The following is a 15611-nucleotide window of genomic DNA, read 5'->3' as shown; positions in this document are numbered from 1 at the left end:
CTGAGCCGCCTAGGTGGCCCAAGCAGAAGTGGGAGCGGGTACCTGTCAAAACTAGGTACCTGCCCCCCCCATAAAATGACATGCCAAATGTGGCATGTCAGGGGATCGGGGCCACTTAAATCAGAAGTTCCACTTTTTGAGTGGAACTCTGCTTTAACTACCGCTTTAATGTTGTTATGGAAGAGGAGGAATGAATACATACTTGCCAGGGTACGTAAGAGAAGTTAATTTGAAAGGGAAAGACAAGGAAGAATTTTGTCTCTCTGGGAGAAGGACGGTAATGAACAAAGGATGGCTCGAATTAATAGATCCAGGAGTGTAAATTTAAAAGGAGAAGTACAGCCAAAGCTCATTTGGCTGCACTTCTTCTGTGGATCACTGGAGTGTTCTGCACTACTATGACCCGTTTTCAGCAGACAGAGCACTGAAGCTCACTGTCAGCTGACATCACAGAGCCAGTCCAGGCTCAGGAAAGATCGCGATCATATGGTCGGGATCCGACCAGAAGTCAGGACCGGTACCCGGCGAGCCACTGAAAGCCTGACCGGCCACTCCTGCCCCTTCACAGCCCAGTGCTCCAATCAGCGCTCGGGGGGCAGAGCAGAGAGCCGGTCACTGACAGCCACCAGCTCTCTGCTCAGAGAGCTCTGAGAACCGATTGATCGGTGAGGTTTGGCTGCTCGGTTCTCTTAGAGCCAGTGGGGGGACAGATGCAGCATCAAACCAACGCTGCATCCCCCTAGGTAAATAGGATTCCCAAAAAAAAATAAAAAATAAAACATTCCCATACTTCTCTTTCAATAAAAGGCACACCATGACCTCTCTCTCCTCCCCTATTTTTTTTTCTACCTTCTTTAGTCTACTTGTTCATGTAGAGTAGATAGAAGAATATGTGGTAAATGGTGTAGGGTTATTCTGTGTTGGGGGATATAGGTATCCATCTGTATGGGAATTTGTTTGTGAGTTTGTCTTTTGTATCTGTACAGTTTTGATATATATAGAATGGAAAATAAGAAGTGATGGTTGTATTAAAAAAAAAAAAAGGCATTTTTTGGTAGCTTTATTGGAGCCTTGAAGTACAGCTCAAAAGCAGCTTGAAGCAACTCAAAGGGAACTCCTTGAAAAACACAAACACAGACCCAAGCAATCCAGAAGAAGGTAAAAGCAACTCAGAAATATCTAAAAGCACACTGCATTTGACTCACTTCAGAATCAGATGACAATATACATGAATACTTTGTCCTTGTACACATGATCTTCAGCTTGTATGTGAGCAATGTGTACAGCAAGCTCTTATAATGCATTTGCAAATATTTATAATATAATATTTGCAAATAATCAACTTTGTATCAGCTCGTTACCTGTATAGAAGACACCTGGGAGTCAGAAATCTTGCTGATTGATAGGATTGAATCAATTTTTACCTTTTGTGAAAAAGCATTTTTCAGGATTTCTATGTTGTTATTCTGTTTTTCACTGTTAAAATAAACCTACCATTAAATTTATAGACTGATCCCTTCTTTGTCAGTGGGCAAACATACATAATCAGCAGGGGATCATATACTTTTTTCCCTCACTGTATGCTTGTAAGTAAATTGTATACTCATCTGAATTATATTTGAATATTGATTTACTACACTAGGAGGTCCTTTTTCTTCCTAGGATACATTCCATTGTGACTGAGTTGAAGAGAAAAAGACGTACCTTAAATAATGGATTTCCATAGAGTTTGGAGTGAGCTGACACTGTAGGCAAAAAACATTGTATAACTCACTTTTTATAAGGGGTCGTTAAACTCCGGTATGCCTCCTTTACAATTCAGGGATAAGGGTGGTGAAAGGATTGATTTATCTGAAGATTTTTAGCATAAGAGAACACAGGACTTATATTGTGGTGATATAGGGGACACTCACTTTTAGAGTCAAATCAATATTCTATGGGACTTGATTATTTTTGTATTTCACGTACTTAAAGCGGAGTTCCGGGCACACATGTAATTTTTTAATAAACATACCCCCGGGACAGTCAGGGCTAGTACATTCCACAATGGCTAGCCTCTGATCTGTCCCGGTTCGCACTTACCTTTTAGAAGAAATACTTACTTATAAAATTTCTTCCACAGCGTTTCCATCTCTCTTGTGGACAGCTGAAGCCGGCGCGGTCCTCTTCTGTGTCTTCTTCCGCGTCTTCTTCTCCCAGAATGCGTCGCACCGGCCCCTCTCGTCACTTCCGGCGCGGCGCCGCATTCCTAAACAGCTTCTGGGCATGCCCAGAAGCTGTTTAGCAGGGGAATGCGGCGTCGCCCGGAAGTGACGAGCGGGGCCAGTGGCGGCGCATTGATTCCTGGGAGCGATGACGTTTAGCTCCCAGGAATCATCGCAGCGCAGGAAGTGACGGGGTGAGCCGCGGCTCCGAGGGAGGAAGTACCCTGAGATGAGTATTTACGATCATCAATTACAAGGTGAGTTTTGAAAAAAAAAAAATCTAACTATCCAATTCCTTTTCAGGTTAGGCTGAACTAGCGGACGGGCACAAAAAAAAAATATCGTTTTTGTGCGCGGAACTCCGCTTTAAAAAACTCAAAAAGCGCCAACCCCCCCCAGAAAGAAGCGTTTTTTTGGGGGGTTTTTTTTTTGCATCTGTGCGAATGCAGCCTATAAGAGCAGGGGTCAGCAGCTATACATCTGTATGGGAAGACAGACCAAACTGACAGATAGGGTTGCCACCTCATCCCTTTAATCCAGGACACATATTATTACACAGGTTTTGAGGCTGATATAATGCACATAAGGCCCCTTTCACACATGTCTGTTTCGCCGACGGACTCCGTTTTTCTCAGTGGGGATCGTCCTGCCGATCCCCGCTAAGCAGGCGGATGATAGCTCCTCTCTGAGTGCAGAGACGGAGGTTTCAGATCCCTGCTGTCCTCTATGGGGAAATCAAATGAGAACGGACCGCCTGTCCGTTCTCATCCGATCTGCCAGATGGATGGAAAATAGGGTCTCCATCCGTCCGAATTTAAAGGACAGGATCGTATCGGATGTCAGCGGACATGTCTCTGCTGACATCCGCAGCCCCATAGGGATGCATGGGGCATCCATTCAGATACACCTGAAAAACTGACAGGTGGATCTGAACGGACCGTATGTGTGAAAGGGGCCTTAGACACTTATGGCACTTTTCCACTGCAAATAATGGCTCGGCTTCACTCGGCACTGCTTGGCCCAGCTCAGCTTTGCTTTTCCACTGCGTGGTACGAGTCTGCACCTTTCGGCACTGTATAGGCTCTACTCTGCTCGGTTTACTTTTCCACTGCGTGGTAGGAGTCTGAACCTTTCGGCACTGCTTGGCCCAGCTCGGCTTTGCTTTTCCACTGTGTGGCACGAGTCTGCACCTTTCGGCACTGTATAGGCTCTACTCGGCTCGGTTTGCTTTTCCACTAAAGTAGTAAGTGGGTGGGATTACAACGATTCTCTGACCAATCAGTGGCTTGTAGTGACAAACAATCAAGGCTGCATGCAAAGGTTTGTGGGATATGGTATCGGTACGGCCCACTTGGAACCCCAACCGAGGTGGTACTGTTTAAGCGAGCCGTACCATGTAGTGGAAAAGCGCCGCTGTACCAAACCATACCGAACCGTTCTAACGCGTACCATGTGATACCATGCAGTGGAAAAGCACCTTAAGTGAGTTTAATTACCACCTTAATCAGTCACAGAACCTGTGTAATTAATGTGTGTCCTGGTTTAAAGGGATGAGGTGGCAACCCTACTAACAGAATAGGGCCAAGTTGATACAATGTTGTGGAAAGGCTGAGTCAAGTGCACATGCAGCCTACAAGTCATGCGGGTCACAAATGTATCCAATGCTGTGCACAAAAGTCCTGTATCCATCTTTCCAAGCAACATGTCAATGAAAAATATTGCTCATGACAGTCACCAGTTTTCTGCTCAGGGAGCTCTGAGGACTGAGCAACCAGCAGTGTTTGACCACTCAGTTCTCAGTGTTAGAGCTGGTGGGGGACAGATGCAGCAGTGGACGGATGTTACATCCACCTAGGTTGGTATGATTCTAAAATAAAAAAAAAAATCGCATAATTCTCTTTTAAGCCTAGGTTCACATATGTGCATGGGCATGGGCATTTGTATGCGCAAGTCATAAGTACAGCAGGGCTGCTGTACCCATGACATGTGCACACAAATGGGGAAAGAAGTCCCTGATCTAACATGCAGTTCTGCATGCGGGTGCTGATGCATGGAGGTGCCATTACTAGTAATGTCACCCCCGTGCATCTGTTAAAGAGCAGCGCATTTCTGTGCAGGTCAGGACTGTGTGTGATTAGGCACACATTGCAGACCTGCACATATGTGAACCTAGGCTAAGACGGGCACAGACAGAAAGGGAAATATAAAAAAAAGGTAAGCCAGCAGGCAGGTAAAATACAGAGCTTTACAGCAATCACATGATTTCCGGAGCTCCTGCTGACAAAACAATGCTGAAATGCTGAGATACACAATCACTGTGTTAGACAGAATACACTCATGGTATCATAGCTCATCAATAAGAAAGTTCTGTGCCATAGTTCTGTGTATTAGGATGTGTTCATATATGTGCGAATTGGATGTGAGTTTCTCAGCATCCAATTCGCATGACAGGCGAGTGTGTCCAGCTTGCAATCGAGTCAGTTCACACAGGATCAGGGCAGCCGCAGTCCGCATTCCAAAATCATCCTGTGCATCTTTGGATTTGATTCAGGTAAAAATTTGGACCTGACTCGCACCTGAATCAGTGAACAGGGACACACCGGACCCCATGCTGAAAACCACGGCTGCAGCAAGTGTGAACCCAGCCTCAAAGTGGAACTAAAACCCTCCAATCCGTTTCAGTCAAGGAAGCAGCCATCCTAGGCCTCTACTTCATCTGCAACCGCCATGATGCTGCACATGTGATCAGTTATGACACAAGCCATTGGATGGTTTGACAGTTTGGTTGAGAGCTCAAGCAAATGTGACAGTTAACAATCACTGCAATATTGGAATGTAACTGTTTTTTAAAAACTGTTAAATTCAAGGGTTTAGTTCTACTTTAAAGTGGAGTTCCAGCTTAAACACACTCACCTGTCCAACGGTCCAGCGATGCGGCCGCCCAAAGCCTCGCTCTTATCCCTCTCTCCTCTGCGGCGCCGGCATCATTGGTGTGGGCACCCGGCTGCGACAGTTTGCGGATTCACAGCCGGGTACGCATTGCGCTATGCGTCGTGATTGGCCGGCAATCTTCTGGGACCTCCGACATGTCCCAGAAGATTGCAGGGAGGGAGGGGGAGAGGAGAACTTCCGCTCAGGGCGCTGCGGCACTTCGAGCGGAAGTAGGAGTGGGTACATGTCAAAACTAGGTACCCACTCCCCCCCCCCCCCCCAAAAAATGACATGCCAAATGTGGCATGTTAGGGGGTTAGAACTGCTTAAAGCGGAAGTTCCACTTTTGGGTGGAACTCCGCTTTAAGTTTCCATGCTCACTGAATGTGGCCACAATGTGTTGTCTCTGAAAAGCTGAAGACCATGCTGGTTCTCGTCATCTACCTGAAACTCTACCAGGGTGTGGAATCCATATGAACACCGACACGTTTTGTCCTCTTCCACAAAAGCTATATGGAAGTGGATGAAATGAGTTGGTGGTTTCCATTAGAGTCCTACTTACATCAGGGTGCCCCCTTATTTCAGAGTCTCCCCCCACATCAGAATTCCCACCAGAGTCCCCTCTTAGGGCTCATTCACACGAACATATAAAACGCTGCTTTCAGATGTGCACACTACAGTATATAGCTTTGTGCTCATCTAAACACAACACTAGTAATCAATGAGCCAATACACATAGGTGACTCTACATGCATAAACCTGTATATGTGTAATCATTCATGGGAATAAAAAACTTTTATGCATCTAAACCTTTCTAACTTTGCCTATTAATGAGTACTTTAAGTGAATATTTTCCGCAGGATCTTCTGCTAGCTCTGCCAGCTAGAACCAGCATTCTGTGCAGAACTGCATATGCTTGTGTGAATGAGCCCTAACATCAGAGGGCCACATAAAACCTTGCAGGGGGCAGCATTTGGCACATGGGGTGGAGTTTGGAGACCCCTGTTCTTGTGATCAGAAATCTCCTGTGCAACCCCAACCTTACCAATCAAATAACCGATAATAGGTCAGTATAGGTACCGGCATGCTGCAATACGGATCACTCACCTTCCTGGAGAGCAGTGGCAGAACCACATACCAGCACAGCAGTCCTGCAGCAAGGACCCCGATCACAGTGCCCAGGACCACCGCAATTGCCATCAAACCTGGGACCACCTGCACCGAGTCCACTGAAAATGTCAGGACTATATCAGAGGAACAGCTACTGCCTTCCATGGCTCCAAAGCAGCCAGAGGGTGGCAGATACTGCTATGCTGAGCTCTGCCAGTTCTCCACTGCCCTGAGCTATGTCAGTCCTACCCTGAGCTTTGCCAGTCCTACCCTGGGCCCTACCAGTCCTCTGCTATCCTGAGCTCTGCCAGTCCTACCCTGAGCTCTGCCAGTCCTACCCTGAGCTCTGCCAGTCCTCTGCTACCCTGAGCTCTGCCAGTCCTCTGCTACCCTGAGCTCTGACAGTCCTTCCCTACCCTGAGCTTTGCCAGTCCTACCCTGGGCCCTACCAGTCCTCTGCTATCCTGAGCTCTGCCAGTCCTACCCTGAGCTCTGTCAGTCCTCCGCTAACCTGAGCTTTGTCAGTCCTACCCTGAGCTCTGCCAGTCCTCCGCTACCCTGGACTCTTCCAGTCCTACCCTGAGCTCTACCAGTCCTCCACTACCCTGGGCTCTTCCAGTCCTACCCTGGGCTCTGCCAGTCCTCCACTACCCTGGGCTCTACCAGTCCTACCCTGAGCTCTGCCAGTCCTACCCTGAGCTCTGCTAGTCCCCCTCTACCCTGAGCTCTGCCAGTCCTACCTGAGCTCTATCAGTTTTACCCTGTGCTCTGGGAGTCCTACCCTGTCCTCTGCCAGTCTTCCACTACCCTGTCCTCTACCAGTCCTACTCCGAGCTTTGCCAGTCCTACTCTGTACTCTGCCAGTCCTCAGCTACTCTGAGCTCTTCCTGTCCTTTGCCACCATGGGCTCTTCTAGTCCTACTTGGAACTCTGCCAGTCCTCCCATGACCTCTCCAGCCTCCCTGTACCCCGCTCAGCTCTCATCCATCCCGCATCCAGATTTCTGATCTCTGCAGCAGTAAAGTTTCCTGTGGAGTTCAGTACTACAACTCCCATGATGCACAGAGCGGACGGAGCGGAGTCGGGCTACCATGGCAGCCACCAATCAGGCCCGGGGAAAGGAGGGATCTCACATTCCTAAATCTTCCCTCCCGCCTCCGTCCTGTCCTGGAAGTAGAAAGTTTGTACGTTGTTGTAATGTGATGAGTGCGATCCGTGTACATTGTATCCGAGGAGGGGGCCCGAGCGTGGCCATGGGGGCCCATCACTGACAGTGCATGGGATGGGGGTCCTAGGATGGAGGGACACAGCTCACCCCTCTATTATTATCATTATTACTGCCTTATATATGATGACACATGTCACCGGGATGTCCGGATCAGTATTGTCACCTATGGAGGGGATCAGGATCTACACCTGGCAACAAAGCAAAGAAGACCTTCGGGATCACAAATCATCCTCCTTCATCCATCACCCTGACCTCCTGGATCACCCATCATCCTCTGTAACCCATCACCCTGACCTGGATCACCCATCATCCTCTGTCCTCCATCACCCTGACCTCCTGGATCACACATCATCCTCATCCTCTGTCACCCATCACCCTGACCTGGATCACACATCATTCTCTGTCCTCCATCACCCTGACCTCCTGGATCACACATCATCCTCATCCTCTGTAACCCATCACCATGACCTCATGGATCACACATCATCCTCATCCTCTGTCACCCATCACCCTGACCTGGATCACACATCATCCTCATCCTCCTTAATCCATCACCATGACCTCCTGGATCACACATCATCCTCATCCTCTGTAACCCATCACCCTGACCTCCTGGATCACACATCATCCTCATCCTCTGTCACCCATCACCCTGACCTCCTGGATCACACATCATCCTCATCCTCCTTAATCCATCACCATGACCTCCTGGATCACACATCATCCTCTGTCACCCATCACCCTGACCTGGATCACACATCATCCTCTGTCCTCCATCACCCTGACCTGGATCACACATCATCCTCTGTCCTCCATCACCCTGACCTGGATCACACATCATCCTCTGTCCTCCATCACCCTGACCTGGATCACACATCATCCTCTGTCCTCCATCACCCTGACCTCCTGGATCACACATCATCCTCTGTCCTCCATCACCCTGACCTCCTGGATCAGAACTCTGGGGAAGTCTCAGTGGCTCAGGTAGAAGTTCTGTCTACTATTTCACATTATTCCTTGTCAGTCGCTGCGATAGTTAAAGTTCAGATCCTCACAGTATTACTATTTAAGTGGTTGGCCTTTGATGGGCCGTTATCCAACCCCTTCTTCAATTTCTTTTTCTATTCTATTTATTTTTCTTTCTGATTTATACACTTACAGTGGGGAAAATAATTATTGGATCCCCTGTAGATTTTGTAAAGTTGTACACTTATGGAGAAATGAAGGGTCTATAGCTTTTATCATAGGTATATTTTAAATGATAGAGGCAGAATATCCACCAAATATTCTGAAAGAACACATGATACAAACGTTATAAATTGAGTTGCAGTTCAGGGAGTAAAATAAGTATTTGATCCCAAGGCAAAACGTGACTTAATACTTGGTGGAGAAACCCTTGTTGGCAAGCACAGAGTAAGAGGTTTCTTGTACTTGGTGACCAGGTTTGCACACGTCAGGAGGGATTATGGTCCGATCTTCTTTACAGATCCTTTCTAAATCTTTAAAGTGATACTAAAGTCTCAGTTTTTGTTGGCTTCAAAATAACAAACATGAGCAGCCCAGATCCTCCTCTTTTCGGATCCCTATTCGGCACTACTGACCCGTCTCTCCTGTTAAGTGCCCCCACAGCAAGCAGCTTGCTATGGAGGCACCAGACATGTTCATTCAGACACGGAGCCACAGCCCAGCCCTGCCCCCTCTCTCTCCTCATTAGTTTACTGACTTTGACAGCATAGAATACATAAGGATAAAAAAAACCTTCTGCCTTTACAACAACTTTAAGATTTCTTGGCTATCACATGGCAACTCAAAGTTTAATGCTCCCTCCATACATTTTCTATAGGAATAAGGTCTGGAGACTGACTAGGCCACTCCATGACCTCAATGTGCTTCTTCTTGAGCCACTCCTTTGTTGTCTTAAAAGTATGTTTTTGGTCATTGTCATACTGGAAGACCCATCCATAACCCAACTTCAGTGTTCTGGCTGAGGGAAGAAGGTTCTCATCCAAGATTTTATAATACCGGCCCCTCAATGCGGTAAAGTCAGCCTGTACGTTTAGCAGAGAAACAGCCCCAAAGCATCATCTTTCTTTCTTTGTAGGAATGGTGTTCTTAGGGTCATAGTCAGCATTTTTCTTTCTCCAAACACGACGAGCCGAGTTAATGCCAAAGACCTTAAAGAGGTTGTAAACCCATGAAACTTTTTTTATTTTTTTTGCTGCAACCTGAAAGAGAAACCCATAATGAGCTAGTATGCATCGCATACTAGCTCATTATGAAATACTTACCTAAGAATGAGCCCCCGCCGTGCCGCCCGCTTACCTGTATGACGGGCAACATGTCCAGTCGCCCGTCTTCCGAGATCGCGGCATCCGGCCATCTGATTGGCCGGAGCCGTGGTGACGTCACTCCCGCGCACGTGCGGGGGAGCCGACGGTCACGGCACGGGGCTCTGAAGAAACGGCACCAGTGGCCGTTCCTTCATAGCGCATGCGCCAGTGACGTCACTGACTGCATGTAAGGTAAATATCTCCTAAACGGTACATGTTTAGGAGATATTTACAGTACCTTTAGGTAAGCCTTATCATAGGCTTACCTATAGGTACAAGTTACAGCAGAGGGTTTACTTCCTCTTTAATTTTGGTCTCATCTGACCACAGCACTTTCTCCCAATCCTCCTCTGAATCATTTAAATGTTCATTGGCAAACTTCAGACGGGCCTGTACACGTGCCTTCCTGAGGAGGGGGACCTTGTGGGTGCTGCAGAATTTCAATCTATGGAGGCGTATTGTGTTACCAATGGTTTATTTGGTGACTGTGATCCCAACTGCCTTGCAATCATTTACATGCTCCTCCTGTTTAGTTCTGGGCTGATCCCTCACTTTTCTCATGATCATCCTTACCCCATGAGGCAAAACCTTGCTTGGAGCTCTAGGCCGAGGGTGATTGATGTTTATTTTGAATTTCTTCTATTGGCGAATTATCGCTCCAACAGTTGTCTCCTTCTCACCGAGCTTATTGCTGATGGCCTTGTAGCCCATTCTAGACCTGTGCAGGATTACAGTCTTGTCCCTGACATCCTTTGACAGCTCTTTGGTCTTGCCCAGGGATCTTCAAACTCTGACATTCACAGACATGACTAGGCATGATGGGAAGTGTAGTTCCTGAACAACTGGAGGGTCATAGTTTGGAGACCCCTAGTCTTGCCCATGATGGAAAGGTTTGAATGGAAGAAGGAGATTCTGTGGACAGGTGTATTTTATACACATAACGAGTTGTCTTAAATTGACAGAACTAATCTGTGTACCACATGAGCACATACTGTAGCCAGTCTGTGGGAGCCAGAATTATTGTTGGTAGGTAGGGAATCAAATATTTATTTTACTCAGTGAACTGCAACTCGATTTATAACATTTGTATCGTGTATTTTTTATGGATCTTTGGTTGATCTGTCTCAACCATTTTGATATACACCTATGATAACAAATATAGACCCTTTATTTCTTTGTAAGTGGGCAAACTAAGGCTACATTCACACCTGAGCGTAGCGTTTTCGTGCGTTTTTTTACCACGATTTACAGGCGTTTTTTGTGCAGGCGTTTTTAGATTGACTAGAGAACTATGGAAAACGCCTGTAATCTGCCCAAAAAGAAGCTCATTTACTTTTTTGAGCGTTGGGCGTTTGGCTCACAGCGTCAAAACGCTCAGATGTGAACAGGGGCCATTGAAATGAATAGGATTTGTCTTGTTGGGCGTTTTGAGAGCTGATCCTAGAGCAGAAAAACTCCCCAAAAACGCCTACATGTGAACGGAGCCTTACAAAATTTGAAGGGGATCAAATAATTATTTTCGCCACTGTATATTTGTGAAATTGTCATGCCATAATTCCCTGTTCTAAACCAGGGTGGATTTTTATCAAATTTATTTTAATAAAATGCTTTTGGAATAAAAATCTACCTAAAGATAGTTTTCTATTTAATATACATTAATAATCTAGTTTATTCAGAAAGAAATTGAGCTTAGATATGTAGCATGAGGCTGTATATTCTGCAAGTTTTTACATTTTTGGTAAACTCATTCAATGAATCCAAGCTCTGCAAGCTGAGATAACATGCACTGCATTGATGTATTCACACAATTTCACACTAACTACCAGCAAGAGTCCTTACATTTAAAGAGCACCTGTCATATTAGATCCATCATGGCACCGCCTGTTAGTGGGCATCCACTCACCTGCTGCCACCACATTCCTCACCTTGTTGCATCACTGCCACATCACCAGCCATCCAATTAAAAGGAATGGGGCTATTGGTGAGTCAACAGCGGGTCAGAGGAGGAGCCGCTGCAGGACAGAGATGACAGTTGCTTTTTAAAATTATAATTTAAATCAAGCCTTTTTATTAGTGATTTCAATTGTGATTTAAATCAAATCCACCCTGTTCTGAACCCAACCAGACATGGTGTCTCATTCATCCAGCTGAATTTAAAAAGTTGCCCTTAGGTCCTTGAAAGAAATAACTTCACCCTGTACTGCTGTAAAAACCGGTGATTGATTTCTTGGAACTATCAAGAATTGGTGATTGGTTGGAGTGATCATGGGAGGGGAGATCTGTTGTAGACAATAGAAGTCGGGGAGAAATCTGGTCATTTCTAAAATGCAACTTTGGGGAAAAATAAAAACAAAAAAATGGCGTACATGTTACCGTCTGTCACTAGTATTAAAGCAGAAGTAGGGCCAGAGCTCTTTCAGCCATACTTAACCTGTGCGTCACAGGGGTGCATTTATTTCTGCACTCCTGTGACCCAGGTTCAGCTGACAGCGGGTTAAAGTCCGCTGACGTCAGAGAGCTGATGCAGGCTCTTTAAAGAGGAGCTCCAGGCTCCAAACTGACCATGTTAATCACCCCTGACCGTGTTAACCACTTGCCGACCGCCGCACGACTATCTACGTCAGCAGTCAGCCCCTCACAGGCAAAGTGACGTAGATCTACGTCGCTAGCCTGTGAGCCTCTAGGGGGCGAGCGCGCGCCGCTGGAGGCGCGGTCCCGCCCCTGCTCGTTCCCTAACATGTCCGCGTGAGTGACGGGCGGACCCGATGTCTTGCCGGTCACTCGCGATCTCCCCGGGGAGAGGGAGAAAGGCAGGCGGCTAATGTAAACACAGCCGCCTGTCATTCTCCCCTGTGTGAGACCAGAGATCATATGGTCCTGCTATGCAGGATCGTATTTCTCTGTTGTTACATAACAAGCCACATCCCTATACAGTTAGAAGCACGCCCCTAGGGACACACTTAACCCCTCCTTCTCCAATAAAGTTAACCCCTTCCCTGCCAGTGTCATTTTTACAGTAACCGTGCATATGTATAGCACTGATTACTGTAGTAATGTCACTGGTAACCCCAAAAGTGTCAAAAATGTCAGTCAAGGGTCCGACCTGTCCACCGCAATGTCGCAGTCCCGCAAAAAAAATCGCAGATCGCCGCCATTACTCGTTTAAAAACAAAACAACAAAAATGACAAAAATCTTTCCCTTAGTTAGTAAACGCAATAACTTTTGTGCAAACCGATCAAAATACGCTTATTGTGATTTTTTTTTTTTTTTTTTTTTTTTTTACCAAACATAAGTAGCAGAAAACAAATTGGCCAAAAATGTTAAAAAAATTTGATTTTTACATTTTTTTTGGTGGGGAATTTCATTGTTGTTTTTTCAAAATTGATGTTTTTTTTTTGTTTATAGCGCAAAAAGTAAAAATTGCACAGGTGATCAAATACCACCAAAAGAAAGCTCTGTTTGTGGGGGAAAAAGGACGTCAATTTCATTTGGGTACCGCGTCGCACGACCGCGCAATTGTCCGTTAAATTTACGCAGTGCCGAATCGCAAAATAGGCCCTGGTCAGGTAAAATCCTCCAGGGCTTAAGGGGTTAAATAATTTGTCTCAACCCTGTAAAGATCTGCAGAACAGCTTGTTCTCTTTAAAAAACATCAGACTGAGGGCTCTTTCACATGGGCGGTCCGATCAGATCCGCCTGTCAGTTTCGGATCTGATCGGATGCCCCATTCAGCCCTATGGAGCAGCGGATGTCAGCGGTGACACCCGCTGCCATCCGCATCCGATCCTGTCCGTGAAATCCGGAAGGATTGAAACCCTATTTTCCGCTCTCATCCGATTCCCCATAGAGAGCAGCGGGGGCTGTGACACCTCCCTCTCTGCACTGCCTACGGAGGCGGACCGTGTGAAAGAGCCCTTACTGTCCTGATCACCAGTTAAAAATTGAAGAAAGAGAAAACCTAAAAAAAAGAAATTGAATTGGTAAGCTGCAATATAATAAATGTTTGCCTTTGAGTTTAATACTGCTTTAATGTCCCTATTCAAAAGTATCTGTTGCTCCCAAAGCTAGGGCTCTAATGCAGCAATGAATGAGACTTCATGTCCGTCACAATCATGAACATATTTTTTTCTGGAAAGTGATAAAATTTATAGTCGGTATTTTAGATTTCATATTTAGTTGGAGTAAGTAATTGCTTGTGAAATGAGTTTTCTGGTTTGGGAGAAATGGCTTTTGCTTTGGGAATTACTATTGTATAAACGGCTTACCGCATAAAAGTTTTATACCAATACCAGGTTTATTATGTATTCTGAGATTTTTATCTGCAGTAATTGCAATCCAGCTTTCTGACCCGGCCTGCTCAGGTATCAGCCACAACATTAAATTAGAAAATAGACAGGGGAGATTCTTGAGATTGTTTTAATTAAAGTCCAATTTTCCGGCCGAGATTTGCTGAGCGACCGAAGAGAAGCGGTTTGCAGTACAAGAAGAACGCTATCATGTGCTGTTTGTGTCTGAGAACATAGCAAACCAGAAACGTCCTGTGCTTTTTCATCAAGTTCATATTTATGACCTTTTCTGTGAAAAAAATATGCATTAAACATATGTATTAAAATCTGTGCCATTTACCAGAGGTGACTACAATAGAATATTTTGTAGCTGTACAGTGGAGAAAATAAGTATTCGATATCCCGATTTTGTAAGTTTGCCCACTTACAAGGAAATGAAGGGTCTATACATTTTTATCATAGATTTATTTTAAATGATAGAGACAGAATATCAACCAAAAATTTGAAAAAAAAAAAACAAACACATAAAACAAATGCTATAAATTAAGTTGCAGTTCAGTGAGTAAAATAAGTGTTTGTTCCTCATGCAAAACATGACTTAGTACTTGGTGGAGAAACCCTTGTTGGCAAGCACAGAGGTAAGACATTTCTTGTAGTTTGTGACCAGGTTTGCACACATCTCAGGAGGGATCTTGGTCCACTCAGATCTTCTCCAAATCCTTAAGGTTTCTTTGCTGTCGCTTGGCAATTCGTAGTTTCAGCTCCCTCAATACATTTTCAATAGGATTAAGGTCTGGAGACTGATTAGGCCACTCCATGACCTTAATGTGCTTCTTCTTGAGCCACTCCTTTGTTGCCTTGGTGGTATGTTTTGGGTCATTGTCATGCTGGAAGACCCATCCATGACCCATCTTCAGTGTTCTGGCTGGAGGAAGAAGGTTCTCATCCAACATAATACAATACATGGCCCCATCCATTGACCTCTCAATGCGACAAAGTCAGTTTGTATTTTTAGCAGAGAAACAGCCTTAAAGCATCATGTTTCCACCGCCGTGCTTGACTATAGGGATGGTGTTCTTAGGGTCATAGTCAGCATTGTTCTTCCTCCAAACACGGCAAGTCCCCCTCCTCAAGAAGGCACATGTATAGTCATGCCAATGAACATCTAAATGATGCAGAGAAGGATTGGGAGAAGAGTGTTTCTTCATCTGGAAAAACTCCAGAAATTGCAGGAGGCAATCCAGCTTCTTTTGTCCAGCAGACGGGCTTCCCTCTGGGTTTGCATGCAGGTGCTGGGCCGGATGGTGTCTACCTTTTGAGGCCGTTGAGTTTGTGCAGTTCCACATGAGATCTCTGCAAAGAAAGAACCTGGCGAAATGGGACAAGAATCCTCAGTCTCTAGATGATCTGATCTTGTTGAGGCAGGGTGCTAGAGGTTCCCTGATCTGGTGAATTTTTCTCCAGCACTTCGACAGGGAAAATCCTTTTTCCCTTTGTACTGGACGGTTGTCACCACGAATA

General features: G+C 45.7%; 2 protein-coding genes across 2 annotated transcripts in view; one reads left to right on the top strand and one right to left on the bottom strand.

The window, feature by feature from the left end:
- EVC (EvC ciliary complex subunit 1) overlaps nt 1–6776 on the bottom strand; it is a 178656-nt gene extending 171880 nt beyond the window's left edge. Inside the window, exons 1-2 of the mRNA XM_082263110.1 lie at nt 6757–6776; nt 6243–6448 (exon numbers count right to left, since the gene is read on the bottom strand). Of these exons, the coding sequence (XP_082119236.1) occupies nt 6243–6410 (168 nt within the window). The 5' untranslated portion in view covers nt 6411–6448; nt 6757–6776. The remainder of the gene's footprint in view (nt 1–6242; nt 6449–6756) is intronic.
- A 666-nt stretch (nt 6777–7442) lies between these two features.
- Nucleotides 7443–15611, top strand: part of EVC2 (EvC ciliary complex subunit 2) — a 316078-nt gene continuing 307909 nt past the window's right edge. Inside the window, exon 1 of the mRNA XM_082263099.1 lies at nt 7443–8457. Within this exon, the coding sequence (XP_082119225.1) occupies nt 7528–8457 (930 nt within the window). The 5' untranslated portion in view covers nt 7443–7527. The remainder of the gene's footprint in view (nt 8458–15611) is intronic.

This window comes from Pelophylax lessonae (assembly GCF_965119305.1).
Source record: "Pelophylax lessonae genome assembly, chromosome: 1".
Classification (NCBI taxonomy): domain Eukaryota; kingdom Metazoa; phylum Chordata; class Amphibia; order Anura; family Ranidae; genus Pelophylax; species Pelophylax lessonae.
This window is presented reverse-complemented; position numbering and strand designations above follow the sequence as displayed.